The sequence below is a fragment of the Pan paniscus genome, chromosome 2, assembly GCF_029289425.2.
Source record: "Pan paniscus chromosome 2, NHGRI_mPanPan1-v2.0_pri, whole genome shotgun sequence".
Classification (NCBI taxonomy): domain Eukaryota; kingdom Metazoa; phylum Chordata; class Mammalia; order Primates; family Hominidae; genus Pan; species Pan paniscus.
Window position 1 is genome coordinate 136,389,470 of NC_085926.1, and position 13,939 is coordinate 136,403,408.

The 13,939-nt window shown below is 41.9% G+C and overlaps 1 protein-coding gene across 5 annotated transcripts in view; it reads right to left on the reverse strand.

The window, feature by feature from the left end:
• CEP70 (centrosomal protein 70) overlaps positions 1–13,939 on the reverse strand; it is a 134,729-nt gene that overhangs the window by 21,973 nt on the left and 98,817 nt on the right. For 3 of the 5 annotated variants that reach the window (XM_008976052.5, XM_024928372.4, XM_024928373.4), the window contains one exon: positions 12,233–12,970. In XM_008976052.5, the coding sequence (XP_008974300.5) occupies positions 12,909–12,970 (62 nt within the window). In that variant the 3' untranslated portion in view covers positions 12,233–12,908. Of the gene's footprint in view, positions 1–11,547; positions 11,611–12,127; positions 12,173–12,232; positions 12,971–13,939 lie in introns of those variants that run through there. The other 2 variants (XR_008624899.2, XR_008624898.2) reach the window with 2 other exon arrangements.

Consider the following 13,939-nt stretch of genomic DNA (forward strand, 5'->3'; position numbering starts at 1 on the left):
GACAAAATTTATATTAATTTTTAAATTACATTTCTTTCCAAATAGTCTCACAGCAATTTCCTGTAATAATTTTTTTGGAGATACATGCAAACTTTGATACTGCCAATAATTTTTAATTTTCAATTTTTGCGGGTACATAGGTATATATATGTACCCGCATATATATACCTATATATATTTATACAGGTCTGCAATGTGTAACAATCACATCATGGAAAATGGGGGTAGCCATCTCCTCAAGCATTTATCCTTTGTTTTACAAACAATCGAATTATACTTTTAGTTATATTAAAATGTACAACTGAATTATTTTGACTATAGTCACCCGGTTGGGCTATCAAACAGTAGGTCTTATTCATTCTACTTTTTTAAATACCCATTAACCATCCCCACCTCCCCTCCACCCTCACCCCCACTATCCTTTCCAGCCTCTGGTAACCATCCATGAATTTAATCATTTTGATTTTGGATCCTACAAATAAATGAGAACATGTGATGTTTGTCTTTCTGTGCCTGACTTGTTTCACTTAACATAATGATCTTCGAGTTCCATCCATGTTGCAAATGACAAGATCTCATTCTCTTTAAGGCTGAATAGTATTCCATTGTGTATGAGTACCACATTTTCTTTATCTACTCATCTGTTGATGGATACTTAAGTTGTTTCCAAATATTGGCTATTGTGGACAAACATGGGAGTGCAGGTTATCTCTTTGATATACTGGTTTCCTTTCTTTTGGGTAGATATGTAGCAGTGGGATTGCTGGATCTTACAGTAGCTCTATTTTCAGTTTCTTGAGGAACCTCTAAACTGTTCTCCATAGTGGTTGTACTAATTTAAATTTCCACCAGCAGTGTACAAGTGTTCTCTTTTCTCCACATCCTCACCAGCATTTAATATTGCCTGTCTTTTGGATAAAATCCATTCTAACTAGGGTAAGATGATATCTCATTGTAGTTTTGATCTGCATTTCTCTGATGATCAATGATGTTGAGCACATTTTCATATGCCTGTTTGCCATTTATCACTTCTTTTTTGACAAATGTCTATTCAAATCCTTTGCCCATTAATTGGATTAGATTTTCTTCCTATAGAGGTGTTTGGACATACAGCTTATATATTCTGGTTATTAATCCCTTTGAGAGGTGACAGCATGCTGGCAGTCCTCACAGCCCTCGCTCGCTCTCAGCGCCTCCTCTGCCTGGGCTCCCACTTTGGCGGCACTTGAGGAACCCTTCGGCCCACCACTGCACTGTGGGAGCCCCTTTCAGGGCTGGCCAAGGCCGGAGCCAGCTCCCTCAGCTTGCAGGGAGGTGTGGAGGGAGAGGCGTGAGTGGGAACTGGGCCCGTGCTTGCGGGCCAGCTGGAGTTCTGGGGGGGTGTGGGCTTGGCGGGCCCCGCACTTGGAGCAGCCGGCTGGCCCTGCCAGCCCCAGGTAATGACGGGCTTAGCACCTGGGCCAGCAGCTGCAGAGGGTATACTGGGTCCCCCCGCAGTGCCAGCCCACTGGCGCTGCACTCAATTTCTCACCAGGCCTTAGCTGCCTTCCCACAGGGCAGGGCTCGGGACCTGCAGCCCACCATGCCTGAGCCTCCCACCCCCTCCATGGGCTCCTGTGTGGCCTGAGCCTCCCCGATGAGCGCCGCCCCCTGCTCCACGGCACCCAGTCCCATCGACCACCCAAGGGCTGAGGAGTGCAGCACACGGCATGGGACTGGCAGGCAGCTCCACCTGCAGCCCTGGTGCGGGACCCACTGGGTGAAGCCAGCTGTGCTCCTGAGTCTGGTGGGGCCTTGGAGAAGCTTTATGTCTAGCTCAAGGATTGTAAATACACCAATCGCACTCTGTATCTAGCTCAAAGTTTGTAAACACACCAATCAGCACCCTGTGTCTAGCTCAGGGATTGTAAATACATCAATCAGCACACTGTCTAGCTCAGGGTTTGTGAATGCACCAATTGACACTGTATCTAGCTACTCTGGTGGGGCCTTGGAGAACTTTTATGTCTAGCTCAGGGATTGTAAATACACCAATAGGCACTCTGTATCTAGCTCAAGGTTTGTAAACACACCAATCAGCACCCTGTGTCTAGCTCAGGGTTTGTGAATGCACCAATTGACACTCTGTATCTAGTTACTCTGGTGGGGCCTTGGAGAACGTTTGTGTCGACACTCTGTATCTAGCTAATCTGGTGGGGATGTGGAGAACCTTTGTGTCTAGCTCAGGGATTGTAAACGCACCAATCAGCGCCCTGTCAAAACAGACCACTCGGCTCTACCAATCAGCAGGATGTGGGTGGGGCCAGATAAGAGAATAAAAGCAGGCTGCCTGAGCCAGCAGTGGCAACCCGCTCGGGTCCCCTTCCACACTGTGGGAGCTTTGTTGTTTTGCTCTTTGCAATAAATCTTGCTACTACTCACTCTTTGGGTCCACACTGCTTTTATGAGCTGTAACACTCACCGCGAAGGTCTGCAGCTTCACTCCTGAAGCCAGCGAGACCACGAGCCCACCGGGAGGAATGAACAACTCTAGACGCGCCACCTTAAGAGCTGTAACACTCACTGCAAAGGTCTGCAGCTTCACTCCTGAGCCAGCGAGACCACGAACCCACCAGAAGGAAGAAACTCCAAACATATCCGAACATCAGAAGGAACAAACTCCAGACACGCCACCTTAAGAGCTGTAACACTCACCGTGAAGGTCCGCGGCTTCATTCTTGAAGTCAGTGAGACCAAGAACCCACTAATTCCGGACACACCTTGTCAGATGGGTAGTATCGGGGGAACCCACCCCCAATATTTCAATGTAGGTTCTATTTTCCCTAAGTGTTGGCCGGCTGAGAAAGAGTACAAAGAGAGGAATTTTACAGCTGGGCCTCCAGGGGTGACATCACATATCAGTAGGTCCGTGATGCCCACCTAAGCCTTAAAGCCAGCAAGTTTTATTAAGGATTTCAAAAGAGGAGGGGGTGCAAGAACAGGGAGTAGGTCACAAAGATCACATGCTTCAGAGGGCAAAAAGGAAAACAAAGATCACATGCTTCTAAGGACAAAATCAAAAACTCCTGATAAGGGTCCAACAAAGATCACAAGACAAAGGGCAAAAGCAAAGATCACAAGGCAAAGGGCAAAAACAAAGATCATAAGACAAAGGGCAAAAACAAAGATCACAAGGCAAAGGGCAAAAGCAGAATTACTGATAAAAATCTATGATCAGCGGTGCACGTATTGTCTTGATAAACATCTTAAACAACAGAAAACAGGGTTCGAGAGCAGAGAACCAGTCTGACCTCAAATTAACCAGGGCAGGGGTTTTCCCCACCCTAGTAAGCCTGAGGGTACTGCAGGAGACCAAGGCGTATTTCAGTCCTTATCTCAACTGCATAAGACAGACACTCCCAGAGCGGCCATTTATAGACCTCCCCTCAGGAATGCATTCCTTCCCCAGGGTATTAATTATTAATATTCCTTGCTAGGAAAAGAATTTAGCGGTATCTTCCCTACTTGCATGTCCGTTTATAGGCTCTCTGCAAGAAGAAAAATATGGCTCTATTTTGCCCGACCCTGCAGGCAGTCTGACCTTATGGTTGTCTTTCCTTGTTCCCTGATAATCGCTGTTATTGTTCTTTTTCAAGGTGCACTGATTTCATATTGTTCAAACACACGTTTTACAATCAATTTGTACAGTTAACACAGTTATCACTGTGGCCCTGAGGTGACGTACATCCTCAGCTTACAAAGATAACAGGATTAAGAGATTAAAGTAAGACAGGTGTAAGAAATTATGAAAGTATTATTTGAGAACTGGTAAATGTCCATGAAATCTTCACAATTTATATCCTCTGCTGAGGCTCCAGCCATTCCCTCCATTCAGGGTCCCTGACTTCCCACAACAGGGTAGTTTGCAACTATTTTCTCCCATTTTGTGCGTTGTTTTTTCACTTTGTTGACTGTATCCTTTGCTGTGGAGCAGCTTTTTAGCTTGATGTGACCTCACTTGTCCATGTTTGCTTTGGTTGCTTCTGCTTGTGGGATATTACTCAAGAAATCTTTGTCCAGGCTAATGTATTAGAGATTTTCCCCAATGTTTTCTCGTAGTAGTTTCATAGTTTTGACGTCTTAGATTTGTCTTTAATTCGTTTTTATTTCTGTATAAGGTGAGAGTTTGGGGCTTATTTTCCTTCTTTTGCATATGGATATCCAGTTTTCTGAGCACCATTTATTGAAGAGACTGTTTTTTCCCAGTGTGTCTTCTTGGCACCCTTATCAAAAATGAGTTCACTGTAGGTGTGTGGATTTGTTTTTGTGATCTCTATTCTGTGCCATTGGTCTATGTGTCTGCTTTTATGCCAGTACCATGCTGTTTTGGTTACTATAGCTCTGTAGCATAATTTGAAGTCAGGAAGTGTGATTCCTTCCGTTTTGTTCTTTCTGCTCAGGATAGCTTTGGCTATTCTGGGTCTTCTATGGTTCCATAATACATTTTAGCATTGTTTTTTCTATTTCTGTGAAGAATGTCACTGGTATTTTGATAGGGATTGCATTGAATCTGTAGATTGCTTTGGGTAGTATGGATATTTTAACAATATTAATTGTTCCAATCCATGAACACGGAATATCTTTCCATTTTCTGGTGTCCTTTTCAATTTCTGTCATCAGTGTTTTATAGTTTTCATCGTAGAGATGTTTCACATCTTTGGTTCAGTTAATCCCTATTTAATTGTATTTGTGACTCTTGTAAATGGGATTTACAAGAGTAAATTTCCAATTTCTTTTTCAGATTGTTTATTGCTGGCTTATAGAAAGTCTACTTATTTTTTGGCCTGGCACAGTGGCTCATGCCTGTAATGCCAGCACTCTGGAAGGCTGAGGTGGGTAGATCACTTGAGGTCAGGCATTCAAGACCAGCCTGGCCAACATAGTGAAACCCAGTCTCTAGTAAAAATACAAAAATTAGCTGGGCATGGTGGTGGGTGCCTGTAATCCCAGCTACTCAGGAGGCTGAGGCAGGAGAATCACTTGAACCTGGGAGGCAGAGGTTGCAGTGAGCTGAGACTGTGCCATTACACTCCAGTCTGGGCGATAAGAGCAAAACTCCGTCGAGACGAGGGGGAGGGGGAGGGGGAGGGAGAGGCAGAGTCTACTTATTATTTTTTTTTTTTGAGACGGAGTCTTGCTCTGTCACCCAGGCTGGACTGCAGTGGTGCGATCTGGGATCACTGCAAGCTCCGCCTCCCGGGTTCACGCCATTCTCCTGCCTCAGCCTCCCGAGTAGCTGGGACTACAGGCACCTGCCACCACGCCTGGCTAATTTCTTTTTGTATTTTTAGTAGAGATGGGGTTTCACCATGTTAGCTAGGATGGCTACGATCTCCTGACCTTGTGATCCGCCCGCCTCAGCCTCTCAAAGTGCTGGGATTACAGGCATGAGCCACCGCGCCCAGCCATCTACTTATTTTTGTATGTTGATTTTGTATCCTGCAATTTTACTGAATGTGTGGGTTCTAGTTTTTTGGTGGAGTCTTTAGGTTTTTCTAAATATCATATTCATCTGCAAATAAGGATAATTTGACTTCTTCCTTTCCAATTTGGATGCTCTTTCTTTCTTGTCTAATTGCTCTAGCTGGGACTTCCACTACTATTTTGAAAAACAGCGGGCAACCTTGTTGTGTTCCAGATCTTAGAGAAATGGCTTTCAGTTTTTCCCCTTTCAGTATGATACTAGCTGTGAGTTTGTCATATATGGCTTTTATTATGTTGAGGTATGTTCCTTCTACATGCAATGTTTTGAGGGTTTTCTTTTTAATCATGCAGGGATTTTGAACTTTATCAAATGCTTTTTCAGTATCAATTGAAATGATCGTATGGTTTTTGCCCTTCATTCTGTTGCTATGATGTATCACATTGATTGATTTGCTTATGTTGAATCTTCCTTGCATCCCTGGGATAAATCCTACTTCATCATGATGAATGATCTTTTTAATCTGTTATTTAGTTTGCTAGATATTGTTGAGGATTTTTCCATCAATATTCATCAGAGATACTGGCCTGTAGTTTTTTGTTTGTTTGTTTGTTTGTTTTTTTGCCACCTAAGCCTCCCGAGTAGCTGGGCCTACAGGTGCACACCACCATGCCTGGCTAATTTTTGCATTTTTTGTAGAGACAGGGTTTCCCCATGATGGCCAGACTAGTCTCAAACTCCTGACTTCAAGTGATCCACCTGCCTCAGCCTCCCAAAGTGCTGGGATTACAGGTGTGAAGCCACCACACCTGGCCTAGTTTTCTTTTGATGTGTCTTTGGTTTTGCTATCAGGGTAATACTGGCCTCACAGAATGAGGTTGGAAGTATTCCCTTCTCCTCCATTCTTCAGAATAATTTGAGTAGAATTAGTATTAGTTCTTCTTTAAATGTTTGGTAGAATTCAGCACTGAAGCCATTGGTTCTCAGACTTTACTGGGAGACTTATTACAGCTCAGATCTCATTACTTGTACTGGTTTGTTCAGGTTTTGGATTTCATGTTCATGGGTCAATCTTGGGAGGTTTTATGGGTCTAGGAATTTATCCATTTCCTCTAGATTTTCCAATTTATTGGCATATAGTTGTTCACAGTTGCCACTAATAATCCTTTAAATTTCTGCAGTATCAGTTGTAATGTCTTTTATCATCTCTGATTTTGAGTCTTCCTTTGTTAGTCTGACTAAAGGTTTTGTCAATTTTCTTTATGTTTTCAAAAAACCAACTTTTGTTTCATTGATTTTTTGTATTGTTTTCTTCATTTCTAATTCATATATTCCTGTGTTTATTATTTTTCTACAAATTTTGGGCTCAGTTTGCTCTTGCTCTTCTAGTTCTTTAACCTTTTCCTGTTTAGAAAAAAAAAAAAGTGCAGCTCGCTGCCAGTGCTCATTCCATTTTATGTAAACATGCTCTTTGAGGCTGAGGCAAATCTGACTGATTTTCAATGTGAAAATAAAATATAAAAACTGTTCTTGCAGTTATTTCTTTTTTTTTTTTTATACTTTAAGTTTTAGGGTACATGTGCACATTGTGCAGGTTAGTTACATAAGTATACATGTGCCATGCTGGTGCGCTGCACCCACTAACTCGTCATCTAGCATTAGGTATATCTCCCAATGCTATCCCTCCCCCCTCCCCCCTCCCCACCACAGTCCCCAGAGTATGATATTCCCCTTCCTGTGTCCATGTGATCTCATTGTTCAATTCCCACCTATGAGTGAGAATATGCGGTGTTTGGTTTTTTGTTCTTGCAATAGTTTACTGAGAATGATGGTTTCCAATTTCATCCATGTCCCTACAAAGGATATGAACTCATCATTTTTTATGGCTGCATAGTATTCCATAGTGTATATGTGCCACATTTTCTTAATCCAGTCTATCATTGTTGGACATTTGGGTTGGTTCCAAGTCTTTGCTATTGTGAATAATGCCGCAATAAACATACGTGTGCATGTGTCTTTATAGCAGCATGATTTATAGTCATTTGGGTATATACCCAGTAATGGGATGGCTGGGTCAAATGGTATTTCTAGTTCTAGATCCCTGAGGAATCGCCACACTGACTTCCACAATGGTTGAACTAGTTTACAGTCCCACCAACAGTGTAAAAGTGTTCCTATTTCTCCACATCCTCTCCAGCACCTGTTGTTTCCTGACTTTTGAATGATTGCCATTCTAACTGGTGTGAGATGATATCTCATAGTGGTTTTGATTTGCATTTCTCTGATGGCCAGTGATGATGAGCATTTTTTCATGTGTTTTTTGGCTGTATAAATGTCTTCTTTTGAGAAGTGCCTGTTCATGTCCTTCGCCCACTTTTTGATGGGGTTGTTTGTTTTTTTCTTGTAAATTTGTTTGAGTTCACTTTGACAAACCTGAGAAAAACAAGCAATGGGGAAAGGATTCCCTATTTAATAAATGGTGCTGGGAAAACTGGCTAGCCATATGTAGAAAGCTGAAACTGGATCCCTTCCTTACACCTTATACAAAAATCAATTCAAGATGGATTAAAGATTTAAATGTTAGACCTAAAACCATAAAAACCCTAGAAGAAAACCTAGGCATTACCATTCAGGACATAGGCGTGGGCAAGGACTTCACGTCCAAAACACCAAAAGCAATGGCAACAAAAGCCAAAATTGACAAATGGGATCTAATTAAACTAAAGAGCTTCTGCACAGCAAAAGAAACTACCATCAGAGTGAATAGGCAACCTACAACATGGGAGAAAATTTTCGCAACCTACTCATCTGACAAAGGGCTAATATCCAGAATCTTGCAGTTATTTCTAAACAAAACTAACATCAGAATCATTGGAATCATGAGAATCATCTATTTCAGAAAAATCAGATTCGTCAAACGAATCTTCAGCCAACAACTGTTTGAGAATGATCTTAACATCACCTGTAGGAATGCTACATTTTCTAGGATTTGACAATTTCAGCAACTGACAATTACTGCATTTTGTAAATGGAAATACCACTACTAAAAACAGACTGTTATAAATAGAATGATATATTTTGTTTCCAAAGTAAATATATTACAGCAATGTGAAAATAATAAAAATGAGCTATTTCATGGCAAAGTTATCTTAAGGTAAACACTGCAGCTGTAAGGACCCCTGGCAAGTATTCTCAGGGCAAATGGGAAAAGAGTGAAGATGCATCATTAGGTTATTTGAAGTTTTTCTTATTTTTTGATGTAGGCGTGTATAGCTATAAATTCCTATCATACACACTACTGTTTTTGCTGTATTTCATAGGTTTTGAGATGTGTTTCAAGAAAATTTTCAATTTCCTTCTTAGTTTCTTCATTCACCCACTGGTCATTCAGGGACATACTGTTTAATGTCTATGTGTTTGTATAGTTTCCAAGATTCCTATTGATTTCTACTTTTAATCCATTGTGGTCAGAGAAGATGCTTGTTATTATTTCAATGTTTTGAATGTTTTAAGACTTGTTTTGTGACATAACATATGCTCTATCCTTGATAATGATTCATGTGCTGAGGAGAATAATTTTCAGTATTCCTCAGCCTTTGGATGAAATGTTTGGTAAATATCTATTAGATTCATTTGTCCCACAGTGCAGATTAAATCTGATGTTTCTTTGTTGAGTTTCTGCCTGGAAGATCTGTCTGATGCTGAAAGTGGTGTGGTGAAGATGCCAGCTGTTATTGTATTGGGATCTCTCTCTTTAGCTCTAATAATATTTAGTTTACATATCTGCATGCTCCAGTATTAGCATAAGTATTTATAAGCCTATCGTGTTGCTGGATTGACCCCTTTATCATTATATAATGACCTTTTTGTCTCTTACAGTGTTTGCCTTGAAATCTATTTTGTCTAATATAATTATAGCTACTCCTGCTTTATTAGTTTCTAATAGCATGGAATATCTTTTTCTATCCCTTTGTTTTCAGTGTATATGCATCTTTATAGGCTAAATGTGTTTCTTGCAAGCAATAGATCATTGGGTCTTGTTTCTTCATCCATTCAGCCACTCTTTGTATTTTGATTGTAGAGTTTAGTCCATTTACCTTCAATGTTATTATTGGTAAGTAGGGACTTACTCCTGCCATTTTGTTGTTTTCTGGTTGTTTTGTAGTCTTCTTTTCCCTCTTTCCTGCCTCCCCGTCTTTCTTTTAGTGAAGGTGCTTTTCTCTGGTGGTATGATTTAATTTCTTGTTTTTTACATTTTTTTAATCCATTGTATATTTTTAGATTTGAGGTTACTGAAAGGCTTACTGCAAGTTATAATTCATTATTTTAAACTGATGACAACACTGACTGCATAAACAAGCAAAAATAAAATAAAAACTCTACTGTTGGTCTCTCCCAGCCACCCCCCACCGCCACCCTGCCCCACCATGGCCACCACCAATGGGACTGCATTGGATTAGATCTGAAGCCAGCACAGCACTGGGTCTTGCCCAAGGCCTGCTGTAACCACTACTTGACCACCACCTACCTCTCTCTCTCTCCCACTATGGCCACCACCACTGGGACTGCATTGGATCAGACCTGAAGCGAGCATAGCACTTGGTCTTGCCCAAAGCCCACCGTAACCACTACTTGACCACCACCTACATTCACTCAAGGCCCTAGAGTTCTACAATCAGCAGGTGGCAAAGCCAACTAAGTTTGTGTCTTTCTCTTCAGGGTGTCAAGTTTCCCTAGGCCCTGGGCAAGTACAGAGATGCTGTCTGGGAGCCAGGGATTAGAGTCAAAAACCATACAATTTTGCCTGATGTTCTATTCTACTGTGGCCAAATTGGCACTCAAATCACAATATGAAGTCCTTCCTGCTCTTCCTTCCCCTTTCCTCTGGCAGAGGGGCTTCTCTCTGTGGCCACCACCACCATTGGCACACAGGGGGTTCTGCTAGGCCACCACCAATGTTCACTTAAAGCCCAAAGGCTCCTCAGCCAGCTTGTGGTGAATGCTGCCAGGCCTGGGACTCACCCTGAAGGGCAGTGGGCACCCAGGGCAGGGTCCAGAAATGCTGTCCAAGAGCCTAGGCTTGGATTCAGGGACCCCAAAAGCTCTATTGTGGCTGAGCTGGTACCTAAGATGAAAAGACAAAGTCCCCTTTACTTTTCCCTCTGCTTTTCTCAAACAAGAGGAGTTTTTCATCATAGCCACTACAGTTGGGAATGTGCTAGGTCACACCTGAAGTCAGCATGTCTCAGAGCCCAAGGCCCACAGCATACTATCTGGGTATTGCTGCTAGTAATTCACAGCCCAAGGACTCTTTAGTCAGTAGGTGATGAATCCTGCCAGAACAAGGTCCTGCCCTTCAAGGCAGTGGCTTCCCTATTGACCCAAGGTGTGCCTAGAAGTGTTCATGAGCTAGGGGCTGGAATGGGGGCCTTGCGACTCTACCCAGTGCCCTAACCTACTGTGGCTAAGCTGGTATCCAAGATGCAAGGCAAAGTCCTCTTTACTCTTTGCTTTCCTTTCCTTAAGCAGAAGCAAGGAGTCACTTTCATTGCTGCCTGCCTGGGGTTGGGGGAGGAGTGGTACAAGAACTCCCTTAGCTGCACTGGCTGGTGTCTCCCTAGGTCATGTGTCACCCTAGTCCTCTGGCTCTGAGCCCATCCAGCACTAGGGGATGCCTAGGAATTAACTGCAATCTTTGTGTCCTAGACTGCCTTTCAAGTTTACCTAGGACCCCAGAGCACTTTGGCCCATGGTGGCAAGGCTTACCAAGAAACTCAAGTTCTGATAGCTGGAATGGACAATTCCACTCTGGCTAGGTCTGGTCCAAATGCTCCCTCCATGCATTTGCGCTGGCTTAGCCCAGCATGGCTTTACTCTCCACTATGACAAGGCAGCACTGAGTTCAATGTGAAGTGCCCCAGTTGCTGTGCTCTCCCTCCCCCAAGCACACAGACTCAGACCCCACAGTGCAGCCACTGCCAGGGGGTCAGGGAGGGGTGGCATCAGTGATTCAAAGCTATCTCTCTAACCCTCTTCAATGCCTCTTTCAGCAATATGAAGTTAAAACCAATACTGTGATTGCTCACCTGATTTTTGGTTCCTGTGATGGTGCTTTTCTGTGTGTAGATAGTTGTTAAAATTTGGTGTTCCTGCAGTGGGAATCAATAGTGTAGGCTTCTATTCTGCCATCTTGCCCTGCCATCAATTTCTTGGAATAATTTAATCAATTCATAGTATTTACATTATTGAATATCCAAATGCTTTTTGTACCCAACCCTCAAGACACAAGGTCTTCCACAAATTGTAAGTTAGTGTTTAGAAATGTAACTGCAGGCTATCATGACAAAGAATTTCAAATCTAGAAGGAGCCTATTATCTTACGTCTGATCCCTAAGGTCATAACACCAAGGATGTGGATGCTTGTTTGCTGACATTTACTCACCATTCCACCATGCTGCTTCCTGGAAATGTGTTATAATATTCTATATGCCCACCAACAAGAATGACAGAGAAATCTTCCTAGACCTGCTGCTTATAAAAGTGGGGAAGAATAGTCCAAAGTGACTTGTACTTATGGGTATGAGGCAGAACGCTGACCCTTAAGAAAACATGACTGAATATTGAGAATACAGAATAAACAGAAGGCAGCAAGTAAAGTACTCTTACATAAAATGCAGCAAGGATGTACAAGTTGCCCAAGGAAGGTTCAGCCTAGGAAGAGAATATGACACATTATTTGTCAGTAATATACAAGCATATCACTGAGGACACTTATGTTTGGAAATTCTTTACAAAAATTTTATTTGAGATCTCAAGTCCTTATAAAAAGTGCATTACATCAAGATTGCAAAAGACACTTTTTAAATGAGAGACTTCTATCTACTCATCCATTTTACCCTATGATTCATTTCCTACCCTAACAGAAATGATGAAACAGTTTTTCTTTCTTCCTTTTCTTCCTCCTGCTTTGAAAGGGCAACTGCCATGAGGGATATCTTAACAGAATGTGCCAATTAATCCTTGCCAGGAGAGCAGTAGCTTCCTACTGGCTAAATTTAGAGAGCCCTTGGCATTCCTTTTGGTGTGGCTCAAAGATTACTACAAGCTGAATCTAAAAGATTGCAACCTACTACTTGCAATCTGTCTCCCTGGGCTCCTCTTTTACTCACAAACTCCACTCTAAAACAACCTTAAATTTTAAGCACTCAATAATTGCTTTAGAAATGAAGGGATCTAAAGTTAATTACCTTACCCTTGCAACTATTTTCTGTATAAGAATCTCAAAGTTAATAAAAATTATAGAGATGAAGAATGACCTAATACTAAGAAAGGGATGAATTCTGAGAGCAAATACATTTTACAACCCTTGTCTCAAAATAAGATCAATCCTACAAAATACAAAATGTTAAGAATACAATTTACACAGTAAAAATGATTTGATTTGTTTTCAGTATGAAAGTACTTTTAATTTCTTTACTGCAGGTACAATGGCATCCAAGTCATCAATTTCTGTAATACAAAAACAGTAATAATAAAAGAGAGTAACTTTTTCTAGTGGTAAACTCACATGAAACAAGAACCTATATGCAAAGGCAAACCCCAAACATAAAGGCAATAATACTGGTGCTTTTGTGCACATGAAGTTTTTCTCCGATAGTGATGATAGATTATCACTGATTCAGATACAGATGCTTCACAGGGGCTCTGTTTATATAAGTTACCACATACCCACAAGTACCCTCTGATTCTAGTATTAACTTCATTAGCAGCATGCCCTTATTAACAGATCCAACTGCCCACATGTGTGATATGTTAGTGTCTCATTAGATCTGTATCACTACACGGGTGCATCTACATGATGAAATCCCAGGTAGAGGCGTCTCCTCCCTAGGTCTCCACGTGAGGACTTAGGAATTTCTTCTCATAGAACAGTCTTGTCCTCTTTAATTTTCTTGGGAAGATTTCTTAGTAGTGGATCACTCTAAGATGAAAGGTATCTGCCAGCTGGGTGCAGTGGCTCATGCCTATAATCCCAGCACTTTGGGAGGCCGAGACGGGAAGATCATCTGAGGTCAGGAGTTTAAGACCAGCCTGGCCAACACGGTGAAAACCCACCTCTACTAAAAATACAAAAATTAGCTGGGTGTGGTAGTGGGCACCTGTAATCCCAGCTACTTGGGAAGTTGAGGCAGGAGAATTGCTTGAACCCCGGAGGCAGAGGTTGCAGTGAGCTGAGATTGCGTCACTGCACTCTGGCCTGAGTGACAGAGAGCAACACTATGTCTCAAAAAAAAACAATTATCTGCCTAATCAAAAAGATAGCCTCATCGAGTGTACAAACCTCAAGTGCAATGTATTATAGAGCTTAGCCTGGTCCAGCTTACCAGATAAACCAATCCAGGCTCTTTTTTGACAGGCTCTTTCTGAATTTGATTTTTCTTCCTAAGACTATCTTATTCCAACCAGCCTAAGTTAGAA